Source organism: Megalops cyprinoides, chromosome 11 (genome assembly GCF_013368585.1).
Source record: "Megalops cyprinoides isolate fMegCyp1 chromosome 11, fMegCyp1.pri, whole genome shotgun sequence".
Lineage (NCBI taxonomy): Eukaryota > Metazoa > Chordata > Actinopteri > Elopiformes > Megalopidae > Megalops > Megalops cyprinoides.
Window position 1 is genome coordinate 35246586 of NC_050593.1, and position 20727 is coordinate 35267312.

General features: G+C 47.1%; 2 protein-coding genes across 3 annotated transcripts; one reads left to right on the forward strand and one right to left on the reverse strand.

Moving 5' to 3' along the window:
* Positions 1-2592: 2592 nt before the first annotated feature.
* On the reverse strand, positions 2593-6778 carry LOC118786043 (nucleoporin NUP35-like). Of its 2 annotated transcripts, none has more exons than XM_036541068.1 (9): positions 6622-6778; positions 6064-6231; positions 5355-5482; positions 5168-5225; positions 4916-5057; positions 4386-4455; positions 4132-4260; positions 3666-3824; positions 2593-3264 (listed from the first exon to the last, which is right to left on the reverse strand). In XM_036541068.1, exons 1-9 carry the CDS (start codon positions 6635-6637, stop codon positions 3187-3189), a joined length of 948 nt encoding a protein of 315 aa, XP_036396961.1. In that variant the 5' UTR covers positions 6638-6778; the 3' UTR covers positions 2593-3186. The 2 variants fall into 2 exon arrangements, with proteins under 2 accessions (XP_036396961.1, XP_036396960.1); XM_036541067.1 differs by having other exon boundaries at positions 6064-6234.
* Positions 6779-7479: 701 nt separating this feature from the next.
* dnajc10 (DnaJ (Hsp40) homolog, subfamily C, member 10) lies at positions 7480-19371 on the forward strand. Its single transcript, XM_036540587.1, has 23 exons — positions 7480-7554; positions 8666-9003; positions 9113-9278; positions 9552-9602; positions 9836-9918; positions 10069-10200; positions 10315-10408; positions 10613-10690; positions 11078-11121; positions 11371-11502; positions 11688-11777; positions 11865-11975; positions 12691-12805; positions 12893-13020; positions 13668-13784; positions 15564-15665; positions 15772-15927; positions 16282-16415; positions 16516-16569; positions 16704-16851; positions 17147-17269; positions 17532-17642; positions 18444-19371. Exons 2-23 carry the CDS (start codon positions 8791-8793, stop codon positions 18453-18455), a joined length of 2394 nt encoding a protein of 797 aa, XP_036396480.1. The 5' UTR covers positions 7480-7554; positions 8666-8790; the 3' UTR covers positions 18456-19371.
* The last annotated feature ends 1356 nt before the right edge of the window (positions 19372-20727 follow it).

Consider the following 20727-nt stretch of genomic DNA (forward strand, 5'->3'; position numbering starts at 1 on the left):
AGTTACATTATTAGATTTCCTGTTTTATTGTGTGTAATCTGAAAGCATCAGTACGCCGGACCTGACACTGTGAACTTGGATCTTCCGATGATTTTAGAACATTTAAACCCTGTCTTAGTCTGAAATTGCCTTCTTCAGACAGGTATAAACAGAACTCTTAAAAGTAACTGCAGTGACAAAGCTTTCCCTTACAGAAAAGACTGGTTTGACCTGGTCAATAAAATTTAAGGTTCTTTAAAAATAAAAGCTCCCCATACTGGAAGTATGGCCTGAACTTAATGTTGGAGGAAAATGTGCACAGGTATGAAGACAGATAAAGCTCCGCAAAGTAAACTTCCAGCCTTTGCAGGAGCCATTACAAAGGATTGAGAATACTGCCATCTTGTGGACTTTTTAAAATGACAGTTAATTTTAAGACCAAATTGTCATTAATATTCATACACTTTGTTACATAAAGGTTACAAAAATACAACCATTGTGTAGTTTGTAGCTTTTGTACATGTTGCGAAAGCATCCTCTGATATTGGACGGCTGTATCTGCATACCTAAAGCCAAAAACACGGACAGAAACACATACAAGATGGTTAAACTCAAATATCCATTCTACCCATCCATTCACTTACACTGACCTCATTGTACTTCAGAGAATGTGTAGATATTTCATATTCTGCTTCTGTATTTAATGCTTGCATTGTTAAAATGCTTCACATTTCAGCCGGCTCCCTCTTGGAGTCTTTTTAAGACCAGCTGGAGAGAAAACACAGGCAGTATTTTTATCCGATCGTTTCCCGCTCTCCTAGAAGGTATAAATAAACACACACAAACATTTGTCTCAGGGACACAGCCATTGTCAGCCTCCTGGAAAACAGTTAATCAGGATGTATTAGATCTGCGAACCCCCTGTAGGTAACACACGTCCCAGAGCGTATCACCTCGCCAGCAACATGACACTTCAAATCAGTCTCAGAAGACGGAGTGAGTCTGTACCTCCACACACCGGATTAGTGTCACCTTCAGCACTGAGGCAGCCCTCTGGGTTATTATGTGTCTGTGTCACGGCTCAAGAAACGTGCACACAGGACTCACCTGGCTGAACACCTCGAAGTAGTGTCTGTCTGAATCAGATGTATTCAGACATCAAAAATGTAAGGAATCATAAAAGGTTGTCTTCTAAAACGCCACCCTTAACAGCTGGGTTATGCTCTTAAATAGGTCTGTGGTCTCCACTATATTTACACAACATACCTTTGGTGCAGAAAAGAATGAATCATCATGCCAATCCCAAACACAGCTTCCCTATTTTACAAAAATTTAATAACTCACCCTGTTGCTCTGACATCTATGGTCACAAAAGGCTTAGGAAAATCTGGGAGATACCACCACCATCATCATCATCATCACCCATCTGCAATTTGTTCATCACACTAACAGTGTGAAGGGTGCCGTTCTAACGTTCCGGAATATGACCTCCAAACATGCAGAAAACACAAAGTCTCACATAAACTTTTTTTTGTTGACTTTTCTTTTGTATACAATACAATGCAACCATATTTCCCCAGGGAAACGAAGTACCACACAGTTCCGGACGGAAACCCACAGAATCAAAAAAGGAAAATGGATATCGCAAGTAAGGATGACAGAAGGTGGAGGGCTGCATAGGGAGAAGGTAGCGCACAGTGGCCCCAGATCATCCCCCACTGGATCACAGAGCCTTATTCAAGCACAAGAGAGATGCAGCCTTTCTCTCAATCCCATGTTGGACTGCACAGCACAGCACAGCACAGAGAGTGGATAGCTAGACTTTCACACATTTCTCTAAACAATCTTGGCTTATCTAAGGTTTAAATAAAGTGACAGTTCACCCCATCCAGGAAGATATGGCCATTTCTGGTTCAAGAAGAAGAAAGACATTCTACCCAAAATATACAGCATTGTTCCTCTAATAAAAAAACAGAGGAAGAAGGTATTATTTCATTTTCTTTTGAGGGCAGTTAATATACTTGATTTTCAGATAAAGTATCGACTTTGCCATGGCAGAGTTTTTACTGAACTGCTAAGCGCACCATACGTAAACATACAGTCCTTGAAAACTGACCAATATCAAACCTACTGCTGATTTAAGGAGTCAGCAAGTTAATTCATCAGAGCACCTCCAGATGCTTGGACGTTCAAATGAAAGGAGTGTCTTGACATTCTGCACTAATGCACTTTGGCAATGTGCCACAGATCTAGACAGCGGTGTGAAATTCCCAGTGGTTTTGACAGTGATCTGACACTCTGACGGATAAAAGGGAGCTTTCCTTTGAGTTCTGGGGAATTTCAACTCCCTCCGCAGCGCAACAAGCAGGACACCGAGTCAAATCCCAACGAAGCTCCTTTGATGCATTATTTATTACAAATTTTACAAAACAGTAACAGCCAAGTGAGGTATTCTGACAGAACAGCTTTAAAAAGACAAGAAATAGACAAGGAAAGACAGACCCAAAGGGGCTGGAGAATCACCAGATTCCTGTAATCAGAGCGTGTTTTTTTTGGCTAAAAAGAAAAAATAAACCTTTATACAAAGAAAACAATCACATAATATAACATGTCCACATTCAAACACATTTTAACATTTGTCAGCAATTTAAAAGTTGCATTCAGAAAACCCCAGTGTAAAGCAAATTATTAAACTGTTTAACTTTTGAGCTTATTCCATAATGCCAAGGAAGCCTGCAACTGGTGAATTGCATCTTCTAAGTTCACTGCACACTTGAGAAACTGCCTTGATTTTTAAGGTGGGTAGATTTTTTTTTAAACTTTTGATTCTTTCAAATTTACAAACTCCTACGCACTGAATACAAGCCTGAACTTCAAAAACTTAACTGGTCACTAATGCGACTTCGTGACCATTGATTTGTGTTCTGCTATTTAACTTATGTCTTCACTCAGCAACTTAATCACAGACAAGCCATAAAAATCAATCATCCACCCCTATTTTGTACATGGTGCATAGCCCATACAACCGTGCACCACCACCCATGATGTAAAGTGCACTTTATTTACACGTCTGTATCTGTAAGGTATAAAGCTTAAAGTTGCGCACTGAGCCACAGCTCCATCCAGTGACAAATCCGTACAGATTACTGTTGGTCACTATATCAGTCTTTTCAGTTTCTCCGGACCTCAGGGTGAGGCGAAGGCATGTCACCAGCCAAACATGTACTCCATCGCTTTAGAAACAAAGCTGTCGTCTTTCTTCGGGGTCTGCTTGTCAGCAACTACCTGCAACAAAAAGGGATCAGAAGTTGTTACTGAAGAGCACTAACAACCAATCATCAAGGTAACACGGTCATTTGCGTGGCTGGTCTCGGATGTGACCTCATTAATAGCAGCACAGTGCTACCTGTCTAAGGTGCTCCAGTCAGTCTTAGGACTCCTTACTACTCCATAGTCTTGTAATGTGTGGTATAGTGGTAAGGAACAGGAATCTAATGATTGCCAGTTTGATCCTCTAGCGGGGGGGGGGACTGCTGTCGTACCCTTAGGCAAGGTTCTTAGTGCTAAATGCCTCAGTAAATACCCAACTGGATAAATGCATGACAGGTAAAAACTGTAAGCTATGTAGGTCACTCTGGATAGGACCATCCGCTAAGTGACTGCACTGTGATAATGGAATAATGTACCTGGTAGTCGCTGCTGGAAGCCCGGTAGGCGGCGCTGAGGGGTCTCATGGCGGAACGGGGCGTGGCCCCTGGCTGGGTGGGCGTGGCACTGCTCTTCACAGGAGGAGTGAACACTGACCCAGAGGAGGAGCTGCCTCTGTCTGAGCTCTCCATCACATTCTGCAGGGGGGGGATAAACCCACAACAACTGCTGCATAAAATACTGTCACATGTTCAACTGCTCAGGCAGACTGTTCAGAGAGCACAGCAAGAGCAGTCTGCACTGCTACTGGGCTATTCCTCCTTTCTGCTGTTTCACAAAGCACCAAGCGAGACAAGACATAAAAGGGAAATCCGTCACAGTACTGTATGGGCACACACACGTGCTCTCAGAGAACATCACAACAGCATGACTGTGTGAGGCGGGCCACTGAAACATGCAACGGCTGAAATCTCACGAAATCTCAGGCACTTATGATTGACCTACCTTGTCTATGCATTGCTTAACCCCAATCATGATCGCTTCTCCAAATATTTTTCCATCTTTACTCAGGGCTTTTCGAGCCTGGAGTTTAGACTGATACTGAATGTGCATCCAGTTGCCAGTGTTGGACATCTGTGGGTTACAGGAAGTTTATACAGTGGAAATGTAAGTGGTCTGACAGTGTCATAAGAACATCACATTTATCTAATAAATCATTTAAAGGCATTTATCTTGGATGAGCGAAAATGGGTCCTTACCACGTGCTTTAAAATATTCCCATACTGAGCAAACTGCATAAGGATGTACGAGGCTGAAGCGGGAGGAAACCTGTCAAAATGAACACGGAGCAACCTGTGACTGCTTGTCAATCAAATGTGTTTTGACATAAGGGTATGTGCTGACTTAAAGGTACAGTCAGAGTGAAGACTCCTTAATCCTCTAATATAGCACAGTTATGCTAGGTGGCAGTGTTGCATTATGGTAAGAATCAGGGCTCATAGACGAAAGGTTGCTGGTTCGATTCCCCACTGGGGCACTGCTGCTGTGCCCTTGAGCAAAGTACTTAACCCAGAATTGACTCAGTAAATATCCAGTAAATATAAATGGATAAAATTCTACCCTAGGTAAGTCACTCCGGATGACTCTGTCTGCTAAAATGACAATAACATAACATACTAGGTGCAGAAGGAGCTGGTACAGACCGTTCCACACGGGAACCAAACGAGGGCACAAAGAATGGTTTCCCAAAACGACTGTGAGAAGACGAGACGACGTAAGTGGAACCTACCCAAAAACTGTGACCCAGGTGTCATCCAGATGATCTTCTGAGGACAGGGCGTCTCCCTGGGTGTAGAAAGGGTCCACCTGAGCGGGAGAGAGGGTGGACTTTCTCTGCTGCCCCCCGCTGGCGGGACTGAAGACATGCGAAGCTGTCAACATCAAAACAACAGATCAGAATTAACAAGGACGCCATTTTGCTTTTGCAAAAGTGGAGTTGGGGAAAAAAAAAACTTGTTACAAGACAGTGTTTAAAACTCACTTGATCCTGGAGTGGCAGCCACCAGCCCAGACAATGGAGTCTGTGCCATTGAGAAAGGCTGGGGGGCAAATGGATTTCAGAGTGAGGCTACTGCATGAGCAGGATGGAAATAATAATACAATTTATCTGCATCTTTCAGGAAATGAATTCACAGCCCAAAGAGCTTCAGACGGCAACATGCGCTCACCTGCTTGCGTGAGCTGAGAGGAGATATACCGATCCCCGGGCTGGCTAGCTCATCGTATATGCTCCTCACTGGAGGGGCCCCACTCTTGTCCTTCGGTGTGGGGACCACTGGCTGGGGGGGTGAACCTCCTGACAGAACAGAGAGGGAACCGTCCTCATCAGTGCAAAAAATAAATAAAATACTGACAAATGAGACAGAGACTACACCTCTTCTATGATGCGCCGTGTGTCAGAAAATTGACATTCAAGTTACAATCAAATGGATCATGGAACAAGAGCAAACGAATATTTAACAGTGAAACGTTTTCACAGCTCTAAATTCGCTTTGCACAGTAAATTCAAGTGGTTCTTAGAACTCACACACATCTCCGTGTCCTCATCACAGCAATCACAAACACCACCACACTAGGCTTATTAAGACAAGTCGTCAGGATTTTGGTGAGACTAGGGCTACAGTAACAGCAGCATTGGCAAGGTACACGAGCTACTGTGTCTTGTATAGTTTGGGTGAACAACAGTAAAGGAAAGCACGTGTAACCGCTTTTTTTCCAGACAATTTTATAATATTCAACACACATTAAATGCAGCCTACAATGTACCTCACATAGATGTTTTCAGTTACAGCCTTCCGGGTTAACCTGACACAAATGTAGCTACTGCTATTTCACAAAAGACAACAAAATGTAATAAGCCCAAGGAATAAACCTCACCTGCCATTCCGGGCGTCCGTATTTCCAGCCCACCTCCGCCCCCACCGAAGGACCGGGGCTGGGGAGTGACAGGTGCCGGGAGGTCGCCCATCAGAAACCCGGGCAAAAACTGCGCGCCCGGCCCGGGCTTGGGGGAAGCAGGAGACCCCAAAGACATCGGTTCCGTACCTACTTTCGTGACACAGAGATGTGTTAGCTACACTGCTATACGTTACCATCCAGCCATCGAGCAATGGCTCAAGCATAGGAAGAGGTGGAGGAAAAACTTTACTAACTACAAGCCTTCATGTGCAATGGTAGCTTGTTAAGATGCCCTCGAAATCATGCGATAAATATGTATTTGTTTTGCTAACGTTGCTCGGTCCGTGTTATAGCTAAGTTAGCCTACCCACAGATAGCTAGCTATGGTAACAGGCCTTTACGAACAGAAATTTACAGAACCAGGTACGAGGTAGCTAACGTTAGCACGCTAGTTGCTGGTACGTTTTGCTCGGGGTTTAGCCAGCCTATATAATTACCTAAATAACTATATACATAAAGTACACATATTAGACCAACCTTGGAATTCCATCATCTACAAGACACTACTGTTGTCTGTGGAGCCTGACACATGCGCCTCAGGATCGACTGGTGCAAAACACGGTAACGTTATAAAACCTGAGTGCAACTCTACTTTCAAATAATGGCGGAAGTAGCGTGCTTGCCGGCAGCACAGTTGCATTCTGGGTAGGGCCTACGTCACGTCGCAGCCCCACGTGCATTCGCTGGCAATAATTGTCCAAAGCACTGCGCAGTTCAGTTCAATCGTACTTTTGCTCCTATTTGTCAGGACTGCCTAACACGGCTTTCACTCTCTGGTTGAAAACAGTAGTTTCTTCTGTACGAGTCTCCCTTTGCCCATACTGATGAGACTAGATGTCCTGAGTCTGAATTCATAATGCTTTATCCTTTCAAGAGCATCTATGTCCTCCTCTCTGAATGTGGTAAGACAAGGCACTGTATAATTAGCAAAAGTTTGGGTGTGACCTGGCACTTATGATCTATAGCTTATCGTATAACTGTCATTGCTAGCAAGGACATGCAACATGCAACGTGTCCGTTTATATTACGGAACACAAAACGAACATATTTCCTAAAAGGTCGAAAGAAATATCTTCCTTATAACCAACGACCTGTGGCTAACACATTGAAACTTCGCAGGCAGATGAGGGTCGCAGCGCTACCTTATTGGGTAACGCATTAAAACGGCGAGAGATGAGGGTCGCAGCGCTACCTGATTGGCTAACGCATTAAACCATGGGCGAAAGCGGAGGGTCGCAGCGCTACCTGATTGGCTGTTCGGCTGTGGCGAACGTGGCACTTGCAGAGCGTGTTTACGTCACCGCAGGGGCGTGGCCCAGCAGCGTTATTCCCACACAGTGAAAACACACCGGTCCCGGGAGTGAGAGGGTAGGATGCGCACCCGGATAGGTCGCAAAATATAACCAGAAGGTACAGTTACAGTTATACACGCTCGGTTTTACAAGTTTACAACATTATCCAATCAGTTGGCTATTTAGTTCGTTCGCATTTCGCAAAGTCTTGTCCGCTGGTTGAAACAAGGTAGCTAGGTAGCCAGGAGGTGTTAGCTTGCTAGCTAGGTAGCTCAAACTTTTACTGGCCCTTCAGGGTTAGCTAGCCAGCAAGTTAACGTTTGTTGTAGTTTATTATAGTTGTTGGGCAGCTAGCTGGTTAGCTACATAACGGCTATGTGTTTACTGCTTTAGCTGCTTTGTAAGATCCGTTTAAAAGGAGTGACATCATTTACACAACTCAAATTATGGCCAGGTAGCTAATTCGTCAATGGTTAGTAGATGTCTAGGTGGGTACATATAACGTTAGTAAAGTTATGTTTGCGAGTGAAAGTTAGCCAGCCGGATATAGCTAATGTTTGCTGAAACAGCAAGTGAATTAAGGCTAGCGATCTAGTCGATTTTAGCTGATATTTTGCATTCTGTTCGCGTGGTGTGACGCACAGGGATTGCTTTTGGGTTTGCTTGCTCGAGTGTGGAGGTATTTGGCGTTATTAAGAAAGCTACTTACCTGAGGCGTTACAATAATTAGGTTTCTTGATTTTAGCTGTCTGACTCCTCAGATGTAGGTAAATTCACAAGCAGCAAGTTTTCTAGGTCACAGAAGCAAACCCACTGTTTGCTCTTGGAGAACTAATGAACGACCTCGCTTTGTAACTTACTTGTCGGTGGTGATTACCTACGGCAGGGCACGTCTTTCTTTCCTCAGATCAGGCTTCCTTTAGGGATTTTAGGAAGGCAGCTAACGTTGCTTTCCTGGCTAGAGAACGCAGCCAAGTAACAAGCTGTACTTATGTAAAGCGAAGGTATGAGCCCATCCAATAGTGTTAACTAGCTATCTGGAATGAATCCTCGTAGGTTGCAGAAGGCCTTACACACAGCAGTTCAGTTATACAGGACTGTCCACTCTTTTTCTGAATCACCATTCTGCGGTACAGTTTGCATGCGGCATTTTATAAGAGGTGTCATTTGGTAAAATGGTAATATTGGTGTCATTTCAGCAAAATAAAACTCCCTTTTTTCCCTTCAAGGCCTATCCATTTACGAGAAGTTTCAGTTTGGTGCTGCTGAAGATGAAGATTGCAGATGCGTCCTGAGAGCCACACGCGTGCAAAGCTGAAGATAGACCGCGCAGTTTGAAAGAGCCCAAGTCACAATGGAGTCCTTTGCATCAAAGCAGCTCTGTCACCTTCACAGTAGGCCACACAGACTCCTGCTGTCCTTGTTTGTAATAGTATGTTTGGTGGCCGTTATTTCTACTGATGAAGATTATTATAAGCTATTGGGGGTGTCCCGGGAAGCTAGCACCAGAGAGATCCGACAGGCCTTTAAAAAGTTGGCGCTGACCATGCACCCTGACAAAAACCCGGTGAGTGTGACATTCTGAAAACCGCTGCGGTGTAGACAGAAACTGCCCCTAAGCCAACACCCGTGTTCATCGCCTGCCGATGTAATGCGTTGGTGTCGCTGTCTCTCAGAACGATCCTAGCGCCCACGACAGGTTCCTGAAGATAAACCGGGCCTACGAGGTGCTGAAGGACGAGGACCTGAGGAAGAAGTACGACAAGTATGGGGAGAAGGGGCTGGATGACAGCCAGCAGGGCGGCCGATACGAGAGCTGGAACTTCTACCGATACGACTTCGGTAAGCACCCCCACCCCCCCGGGGTTCCCTGGGCTCTGCGCGGCCTTGAAGAAGCGACCGAGTGGGAGCAGAAACGCTGGGATAACCACAGAAATAAAATGATGTGTATCTCATTTTCTGAAGTGCACTTGAAAGGGCAAAAATGTAATTTGTTGTTTACATTCTGGTAGCAGGATGTTAGCTTTGAAATGAATGTGAAGGTTAAATGTACTGTTTATGAAATGTGTCATGCCCCATTTTCTCTGATGGTTGTAATGTTCTCTGTTTGTGCAGGTATCTATGATGATGATGCTGAGATCATCACATTAGACAAATCGGACTTTGGTAGGTGACGTGTAAACTTTGACACTCATGTGCTCCATGCAAAATATTTCTTTGTCTTCCACTTGTGTGATATATAGGTAAAGAATCAGGACAGACAGCCCTCTTGGCTTTAAGGTTTTTTATGGTGTGCCATGGAGGGTATCATCCAGGGTAGGACCTGAATCACATCGCTAGAGTATTCACCGCATGGATGTCCAGTGAAATGCGGGTGTTTGTGTCGGGTCTCTCCTCAGACGCGGCAGTGAACTCTGGAGAGCTGTGGTTTGTGAACTTCTACTTCCCGCGCTGCTCTCACTGTCACCAGCTGGCTCCCACGGTAAGGGCCCGTCCAGCCAATCACAGGCCCTGCACTGCTCTCTCTCTCTCTCTCTCTCGCTCCCTCTCTCTCTCTCTCTCGCTCTCTCTCTCTCTGTGGTGGTGCTGCTTTAACGCGCCTGCTGACTGACCGCTCCCCCTGTCCTTGCAGTGGAGGGAGTTTGCTAAGGAGATGGACGGAGTGATCAGGATCGGGGCTGTGAACTGCGGGGACAACGGAAGGCTGTGCCGCAGCAAAGGAATCAGCAGCTACCCCAGCCTTTACATATTCAAAGCTGGAATGGTAGGTGTGCGGGGCCCTGGGGGGTTGGGGGTGGGGGTTGAGGTGGGGGGGGGCTGTTGTCTCCCAGTTACATCAGCAGTACTCTGCAGCCACTGTTCTCTCTTCATCTGTCAGAATCCAGAGAAGTACTTTGGAGACCGATCGAAGGAGACTTTGACCAAGTTTGCAATGCAGTTTGTGAAGACCAAAGTCACAGAGCTGTGGCAAGGTATTTGCTGTCTTATTTGAATGGGGTGCTGTTACACATGCATGTTATTGTGCTTATCTGCAAGAACTGTTTGTTGTAAATGTATATTTTATTGAGGGAGAGTGGCAGGGTATGTAACGTCAGACAGCTTATTGAAATGGCATCATGTCTTCACTAGCTTTTACAAACACTTACTGAAGCCTTGATTTTGTTTTTGTGTTTCAGGAAATCTCTTTAAAGAGATTGAACACGCCTTTGGGTCTGGAATCGGGTGGCTGATTACGTTTTGTGCAGATACTGGAGGTATGAGTGCCCCTATCTGAGGTGGAAAGGTTTGGTTATTCATGCAGGTGAAGGTAAAGATGCTTTAGTATGACAGTTTAACACATGATTCAGATGTATTGAAATCGGAATGCAAATAGAACTGTGAGAGAGAACATCCAGAATGTTGACTTAGGGGAAAGTGTGTAATGAGTACATATGTAGTCAGTATTACTTTTAACTAGAAAAGTAATGAGGGGTTGCCATATGGTGCGTAAAGGGTTAAATGCATGACGTACGTCAGACTGCAGTACGGCTGAGAGTGCACATGACTCAAAGGATGTAAAAACGTAATTTAAGATTATAAATATGAATATTTATTTGAAAACAAATATGTTTCATGTATTTTTTTCCTTTTTTGTTTTACAGATTGTCTGGCTGCGCAGACTAGGCAGAAATTAGCAGGAATGTTGGTAAGCATTTAGCAAACACCTGCATTTATCAGCTTGTCTATACTAAATGGGATGTAAGCCCTGGAGCAGTAAACATCCCAGAAATACAACACGTAACAGATCATTACCGTTTTCTATGGAGGTGAAGACCGACCTGGCCTACATGTCTATGTGTCTATGTGTCCCTCGTGTCTCTGTGTCTGCCTGTCTGACTCGTGCTCGTGTGTCTGTGTCCACCGTGTCGTCACGCCCCTGTGTCTCCTCCCTCAGGAGGGCCTGGTGAACGTGGGCTGGATGGACTGCACCAGGCAGGTGGATCTGTGCGAGAGCTTCGACGTGACGTCCAGCAGCACGGCCTACTTCCCCCCCGGCAGCACCCTGAGGGAGAGGGGCAGTGTGCTGGTGAGAGGGAGAGCTGCTCGTTGCAGCGGGGTTTTCCTCTGTCCTGCCCCACAGGGGCGTGCCGCTGAACTCCGTCTGAACGGAGAGACTGACTTCATCGGAAGAGCTGTGCAGCGGAGCATGACTCAGACTTTTCAGCCATTTAATTACGGTCTTAACACAGTTCATTTTTTTCCCCCACACAGTTCCTCCAGAGTCTGGATGCGAGGGAGATCTACAATGAGGTGCTGCAGCACCTGCCAGAGCTGGAGACGCTCACGAAGGAAACGTTCAAGGTAAGCGTGTGGAGCAGCGCGGTCCTGTGAGTGCTGCCGGTGAGGTCGCTGCTGCTCGCTGAGTCCTGCTGGCGCTCTCTCTCACAGGACAAGCTGGCCCACCATCGCTGGCTCGTCAGCTTCTCCTTCGCACAGAAGGACATGGCCGCACACGAGTACAAGAAGCTCAAGGCCTTTCTGAAAGACGCTCATATTCAGGTAAGAGTTCTTTTCATCTGGGCTTCCACTGAGTGGGAATCGCCTTTGGCATGCGGTAATCTCTGTGTGCATAGTATCTGTTTGGTTTACTTAATGGTCTAAAGACAAATAGACTTTAGAAGCCTGTTTGGTGAAGAGAATTAGGACGCCTCCCTCTTACGCAGCATTGCCAGGTCACACAGTTTGTGAAATTACAGCACATTATTGTCCAGAGCGACTTATAGAGTTTACAGTTTTTACATGTTATTCATTCCTACAGCTGGATACGTACTGAGGCATTTGTGGGTTAAGTACCTTGCCCACGGGTACAACACACTGCCTCAGTGGGGAACTGCATTCCTTTTCTGCAAATAAGCATTCCTTAACTGCTGAGAGACAGAAGTATCATAGCTTTATTAGTAATAGTAGCTGTGTTGTTGTAGTCGTTTTTCTACAATACTGGGTTGATGCTCTTATCAAGGGCACCTTGGCAAGCATTTGAAAATACACTGCAGAACAGAAATGCCAAATGAACAAATGCAATGCAGCCCGTACAGTACAGGCAATTAAAGATGAGCATCGTATAGCATTCAAACACAGATCCCTGAAACAGCCCCACTGTGAGTCACTGGTGTTTTTTTCCAGTGAGTATCAGCTGGGAAGCAGGTGAGGAGTGTGTCAGGTATCAGGGCAGCAGCTGTGCTCTCTAACGCAGGGCCTCTCTGTCTCTGCTCAGGTGGGCACGGTCGACTGCCTGACCGAGACAGATCTCTGCAGCTCCCTGTACATCCAGAAGCCCTGCATTGCCGTCTTCAAAGGCCTGGGGGTCAACGACTTTGAGATCCACCACGGTGAGTACTCCTCTCTCAGAGTGAAGTCTCCCTCAGACAGCCCTGTCCCCGCCACTCACAGCATGCCTTTCTGTTCTGGTCCTCCAGGAAAGGACGTCCTGTACAACATCGTGGCGTTTGCGAAGGACAGTGTCAGTGCCCATGTTACCACCCTGAGGCCAGAGAACTTCCCCAACCGCGAGAAGGAGCCCTGGCTGGTGGACTTCTTTGCCCCCGTGAGTCACCATGTCCCTGAACCATGAGTGTACACACACACACACACACACACACACACGTGCGCACACTCTGTGTAATAATGTAATAATGTAGTGGTAACACACAGGCGAGTATATTGTTCACACTGATTGTGGTGTTGGCCAGAATGTGTCTGGTTTAACTCCATGTTGTCAGTGTGGGATCGGCTGAAGTCTGAGCTGTGTGTGTGTTGCTGGTTAAACGCTGAGCTACAGTGTGTGTGTGTTTCTCTCCTGCAGTGTGTGTGTGTGTGTGTGTGTGTGTTTCTCTCCTGCAGTGGTGTGTGTGTGTGTGTGTGTGTGTGTGTGTTTCTCTCCTGCTGTGTGTGTGTGTGTGTGTGTGTGTGTGTGTGTGTGTGTGTGTGTTTCTCTCCTGCAGTGGTGTGTGTGTGTGTGTGTGTGTGTGTGTGTGTGTGTGTTTCTCTCCTGCAGTGGTGTGTGTGCGTGTGCGTGTGTGTGTGTGCGTGTGTGTGTGTGTGTGTTTCTCTCCTGCAGTGGTGTGTGTGTGTGTGTGTGTGTGTGTGTGTGTGTGTGTGTGTGTGTGCGTGTGTGTGTGTGTGTGTTTCTCTCCTGCAGTGGTGTGTGTGTTGCTGTCTGACCTGCAGTGTGTGTGTGTTTTCCTCCTGCAGTGGTGTCCTCCTTGCCGTGCTCTGCTCCCGGAGCTCAGGAAGGCCTCCATCCAGCTGTTTGGCCAGCTGAAGTTCGGGACCCTGGACTGCACTGTGCATGAGGGACTCTGTAGCATGGTGAGTGAGAGGGGGAGTGAGAGAGAGTCTGCAGCGTGGTGAGTGAGAGAGAGGGAGTCTGCAGCGTGGTGAGTGAGAGAGAGAGAGAGTCTGCAGCGTGGTGAGTGAGAGAGAGAGAGAGTCTGCAGCGTGGTGAGTGAGAGTCTGCAGCGTGGTGAGTGAGAGAGAGGGAGTCTGCAGCGTGGTGAGTGAGAGAGAGGGAGTCTGCAGTGTGGTGAGTGAGAGAGAGAGTCTGCAGCGTGGTGAGTGAGAGAGAGGGAGTCTGCAGCGTGGTGAGTGAGAGTCTGCAGCGTGGTGAGTGAGAGTCTGCAGCGTGGTGAGTGAGAGAGAGGGAGTCTGCAGCGTGGTGAGTGAGAGAGAGGGAGAGTCTGCAGCGTGGTGAGTGAGAGAGAGGGAGTCTGCAGCGTGGTGAGTGAGAGAGAGGGAGTCTGCAGCGTGGTGAGTGAGAGTCTGCAGCGTGGTGAGTGAGAGAGAGGGAGTCTGCAGCGTGGTGAGTGAGAGAGAGGGAGAGTCTGCAGCGTGGTGAGTGAGAGAGAGGGAGTCTGCAGCGTGGTGAGTGAGAGAGAGGGAGTCTGCAGCGTGGTGAGTGAGAGAGTGTCTGGGGCATTACCCTGAGCAGGGCTGGGACACTCTGGCTTAAGAGATTCAATGTGTATACCGATACTTTGAAATCAGATTCATATCAGCTGAGGCAAGTCATTACAATTGCAATTATCTGACGATTATGTTAATGAACGGTTACTCCCCCAACACTGTAGAAACATGTCTCTGAACCTGTCTCTGAACACTGACTGACGCGCTCAGTGTTTTACAACATGAAGTGTCACCCTAATCGGTTGAGTGTCGTGGTGACGTGGTGACGTGGTGAGGCCCACACAGTGGCGGGGTGTGCTGTTTGATTTGGCTTTCACTCATATTGGTTTAGTTCCCTCCACCCATGTGGCAGCTGTGACTCATTTGAGCAGTGCGGTCGCCCGCCGGATTTCCTGTGTGCCAGTGCATGTCTGTTTGCCCCCACCCACAGCTCAGGGTCTGACATCCTGTGTAATGTTTTTGGTTACTGTATTACCCATCTCGAGTTTTGATTTGTAATGGGGAGGAAATGGAGAAAAGCAGGGCTCAGGCAGTGAGCAGAAATGAGCAGTCATGTTCAAACCCTTTAAGCCTATGCAGATATCTGGAAAGAAAGGACCGTTTTCAGCTCTTGCCAGTCATGGACATACACATTTAGTTGAAAGATTTGTCTGTGTTTGGTTCCAGCTGCATTCCAGCCTTTCCTAAATGTTACAGATTGGCACGGTTCCCAGAGCTGAAACATTCTTTCTCAGTCAGTGTTCAGGCAGGGGAGAAGTAATCAAATTTGCTTGATTTGGACTCGTGACTTTCATTATCGGACAGATTAGAAATGTCATAAACTTGAGAAAAGGAAAAGTGCTTCAGAAAGCCTAGGAGCCTACAGAGGCGGCCGACTGGCTGGTGTCTGACAGGGAAAACGACATGGGAGATTAGGGTGAAGGTGCCTGTAGGCTTTCAGCTGCTGAAAATGAAATCATGCGCAGCAGAGAATTCTGGTAGCACTGCTGGGAGTTTATGAGCGATTCTTCCCATTTGAGCAACATGTGTGGCTTTTAGATTGATTAGATGGGTTTTTAAACTGAATCAAATTTACAAAGACCTATTCACATTTTTTAGGTTATTTAACATATTGTCGTATCAGATTGGCAATAAATTAGTCGCTTTAGTTTAATGCGTTCCTCCCCCTTTCTTCTTCGTTCTTAGTACAATATCCACGCCTATCCCACGACGGTCATATTCAACCAGTCCAACATCCACGAGTACGAGGGCCACCACACGGCCGACGGCATTCTGGAGTTCATTGAGGTGAGAGTGCACATCACCGGTGGAGTTCAGAGGCAGTGAGAGTGTACCTCTGGTCAGAAAGCACGGGGCTGCTGGCTGTCACACTGACCCCTCCTCTCTCTCCCAGGACCTGGTCAACCCCTCAGTGGTCATCCTGACACCAGACACCTTCCAGGAGCTGGTGAAGAGGAGGAAGCCCAAAGAGACATGGATGGTGGACTTCTACGCACCCTGGTGTGGGCCCTGCCAGGCCCTGCTGCCCGAGTGGAGGAGGATGGCACGGGTATGGGGTTGGGGGGGGGCAGGGGGGGGGGGGGGGGGGCAGGGCAGGGCCACTCCCACTCATTGTTTAATATGGTAGCACTTACTGATGGGTCCTGTGCCTGTGTTAGGGCTGTGTAAAACCTTCATAAGCACTTAGTAATGCTGTCATAAGCATGACATATGTAGTCATAAGCTTGTGCCTGCTGACATGGTCTGTCATAGGGTGTGTTGTGTCACCGTCCACAGCGTAGCTAACATCAGAGATGCAGCCACACTCAGGCTAGCCTCAGAGTCGTAGCAGGTTAGCCTGTGCGCTGCGCTGCTGCACTGATATCCGTGTGTGACCAGATGGTGCTGTGGTTTGTGCTCTCAGCTTGTGAACGGGATGATCAACGTGGGCACAGTGGACTGTCAGAAGCACCACTCCTTCTGCCAGAGAGAGAGCGTGCGAGCATACCCCGAGATTCGGCTGTTCCCACAGAACGCCCCCCGCCAGGACCAGTACCAGTCAGTGCACCTCTGTTTGAAGCTGAAATTACATTACATGCGTTGTGATAACGTGTTTGTACTGTTATTTGATGCATTGAATGTTGGTTTTGTTGGACAGGAGCTACAATGGCTGGCACAGAGACGCTCACTCCCTCAGGGCCTGGGGTCTGGGGTAAGCACTGTCCCCTTCGGTCTGAAAGGTCGCAGGTCACGCTGGTAGTGTCAGTAATCACTGGACTCTGAGCAAATGAAGATCGATTTATGAGCGAAACTAAGAGCGGCTCTCCCATTGGTTGTTTGTGTCAGGTCTCTTCCCAGGGCGTCGGTGGACCTGACCCCTGAGGACTTCAGGAATAAGGTCCTCAGAGGGAAGGAGCACTGGGTCCTGGACTTCTATGCCCCCTGGTGTGGCCCCTGTCAGCACTTCGCACCCGAGTTCGAGGTTTTCGCCCGGGTAGGACGCTCTTTCACTGACATTCTCGGTAGTTTTGTTGCTTGCATAGTTAAAATGTCCTTTTTTATTTTCCTGTTGTGAAGGCATGGTACTTATTTGTGGGGGAAATGCTTGATGGGAAAAAGCTTTGTTTTTTGACATGGAGGCGTGCTGGTAACTCACTAGGGTGTCCAGTTTGGCACGATGTGGGAGGGTTTGTTTATGCGGCTGCTGGGTGCCTGGTCACTGGTGTGTGAGATGTTGGCACCGTCCTGCCTGACCATCTGTGTGTTTGTGTGTGTGTGTGTGCGTGCAGATGATGAAGGGGACCGTGAGGGCAGGGAAAGTGGACTGCCAGGCCCATGCTCAGTTGTGCCAGAATGCGGGAATCCGGGCCTACCCCACCGTCCGCTTCTACCCCTACCTGGGCACCAAGAGGGTAAGACCTGCACCTCACAGCTTAGGACAGAGAGGTCAAAATGTGGTAGTATGTGCTAATATTGCCATGTTCCGTTGTAATATCCATCCTGAACATCTCCCAGACTGTTGATGGTTTCTCAGAAGCGAAGAGCAAAGTAACACTAACACCGGATGAAGTGGCTTCAGCAGCACTCCGTCCTCGGGCGGTGACTCTGGGAGGAAGTGGCTCTGTCACTCTGCGTTGCTGTTCCTGACGTGTGCGCGTTGTGTGTGTGTCACAGCTGGAACAGGGCGGGGAGTACATAAACAGCCGAGATGCAAACGTCATCGTGGACATCGTGCAGCAGAGGCTGCAGCAGCTCTCTCCACAGGGCAGGTCCTCCACGCTGAAGGTGAGCTTCTTACACAGCCCCACGGTTACCATCCCTCAGCGGCGGAAAGTCCACTCAAAGCAGACACGTCACCTTCCAGATCCGGCGTAGCAGTGAGGACAGGCAGGGAGACGGCATGCTTTCAATGTCACTCTTTGCATTAGAATTCGGCTGTGCTTCACTGGAATGCTGCTGTGTTGCATCTTCACAGCAACACTTGACAAACATCCAGACATTCATTACATTACACTGCCACCTAGAAGTCCGTTCCTGTAGCCTCAGCTAACAGTCTGCACCGATCTGTCATTTCGGGACTGCCCTGTATTTCCTCACCATTTCATCATGCTTTGCCACTTGGAGAGGACATGTAATGTAATGTACTGTAGGTTCATACCCACATTACATTACATTTGTTTAGCAGAGGCTCTTATCCAGAGCCACTTCTAGCATCCGTGAATAAAAACGTATCCCTTCAAGTTTAATTAGCAACAGTGTCAGACCAGGCTAACAGCACTCCCAGACAACACCATTCAAGTTAACTGGCGCTAACCTGAACTAACTCGCGCTAACCTGAAAAGGCAGCCTAGACAACAAAGGGGAGTCCAGCACATACACGACCATATATCACACAGCCTCTAGATCTCAGTATCAGTCACAAATTGCAATACTACTAATAAAAATGCAGCAAGTGATACAATACATTATTTGAAGCTGAAGTTAATTTGAACTTAATATACTCAATACTAGTTCGCCTGCTGTCGCAGTGTGAGATATAGGTAAGATGCATCACGTCGTCTGAGCCAGCTTTCCTTTGCTCTGCAGGATGAACTGTAAATGTTGGGGGAACGGGAGTGATGTGCTGGATGCACAGATCCAGTAAAACACGTCTACTGGAAGAGGAACCGATCCAACACGGACGCACAGACTAAACAAAAGACTCTTTAACCAGAGATTTGTTCAGGAGGCTTACTGGCGAGGGTCAGTATGGTGATCTCATTGTGTTACTGCGCCGGTCCTGGCTGGGAGTGTGAAAGAGGCCTTTTTTTTTACAGTGTGACTTTCTGTAATTGTGTGGACAGTCTGTCATTTCTTCAGGTGGTAACTGTTGAGCATGTAAAAATGTGTGTATGTATCAAAACAGTGTGTACTCTGAATGTATTGTCCAGTATCGCTGACGATGCTGTTTACTTTTGTGTAAAGAACTGACTATTTATAAGGTTTCCGGTATTTTCTCATGTATTGAACCTGTGAAACGTTCAGCAGTGGGTTACTCGCACACATCACACTGTAATGAAAAATTTGGGGTGTACTGTATTTTTTTTGGGTATTGCTGTATTTGAGATACTGACACACACCTGTTTTACACACACTCCTGTTTTTATATAGTTCATCTGGAGGTCATTCATAAACGGTCAATTAGCACGAGGAGCTTTTTCCTACATGTCTATGAAGTGTTCGTCTTCATGGAAGCCTGCCTGTCCCCTCATATAAAAATGTCCTCTGTGCTGCTAAATTTCACCATCCTACATGATCTCGAGCTGTTTTGCAAAGTTGAGTTTTAGCTGTGGTTCTGTTCTACAGTGGAAGGACAATGTACAAGTTTCCATAATGTCACCTCTGTCAAAAACAAATGTAATGCACATGATGGTATTTTATAATTTGAAAGTATTGATTACTGGATCCTTTCAAAGTGACCTTTAGTTGTGGATCATTTTAAATGCTCCAAAATGTTTGTGTTTTCCCCCCTTTTTCCCCCTTTTACTGTACCTTAAATGAATAAAGTCTACTTTTGTTTTTTCCAAATATTTGTAATCCTGAGTTTTACTGCCTAGCCCCTGGATTCATGAGGTTTTTCAGGTGGTGCTGGACAGGGGCCTCAGTTTGAGGTGTACTTCTCTCATTAGCCACTTGATGGCAGCAGATGAGAGCAACATTATTGCCAACAACCAATTCGTAGTTTTCTCATTGAACAGAGACAGCAATTTAAGCCTCTAAATAACCTTTCTATAGCTCTTAACAACCATTCACTGATCTGGCACAGTCTGTGTGATGTGAGTTTATGTCCTTCATCAATTTCAAATGACACTGTGTAGAATATAAGCACGTAAATTGAAAAAAGAGCTGAATGTCATCTGAGACAGAACATCTTTTAGTTATGTTGTTCACCAGGTGGCAGCAAAGAGCTTCCCCCCCATGGAACATTATAGAACAATGGTTTCAGGTTCTGCTTCCCCCTCCTTGCTGACACCCTCTCTGCCCAGGCCCCCACCCCCTCGGCTCTGCTCCCTTCCCCTGTATGCGGGAGCACCTGCCCGTTTTCCTCCTGGGTGTGTCTGCGTCCTGGCTGGAGTAAGAGGCTGGTGGGTTTCAGCTCTCCCCAGTTGACAGGGTTGGTGCTGGGAGACTCTGATGGTCAGAGGCAGGATCCCTGTAGCAGGGCATCCAGCCATCCAGCCATTCCATCCCCAGAACCTTCCGCCTCAGCGCAGAGAGGGAGGCCAGTGGAACAGGTCATTCTCTGCAGACCCTGCGCAGATTTGCCAAGGACGCTGCACAAGAAACACCACCAGGCCATGTACACAGACGCTAAACATCCTTTCAAATGACCCGCCTCGCTGGTGGACGAGACTGCTGTCCGGTTTCCTTTGAATCACGTGAAACTCAGATCAGAACAGATGCGCTGAAACTGAATTACCTAGCTGTAAATTTTTTTTTGACCTACTCAGTCAACTGTGTATGTAGATGTTTTATGAGTTATTTGTAAGTGCTCAGAATTGTGCTTTGTGAAGAAAACTTCTCCATGGGTTATACATACATATTCACCGGGAGTGAGCCTGTTCAGAGCAGACGTGACTGAACCTGTACAGCTCTGAGTCTTTCTGCACTTTGTGGTGCTTCAGCGTAGCTCTGACTGGCCGGAACTTTCTTCAGCTCCTCAGATGTGGAGAATCGCGCCCTGAGCGTCGGGTTGGGCCTGGAGCTGGCAGTGCGGTCGAGTGCCTGGCGTCAACATGCTGTTACCCCTCCTGACTGTACTGTTGTTTTATTAAGAATAGCGGGGCTCCCAGAAAACACCCAATACTCTACAAAAACACCACTCTCTGCC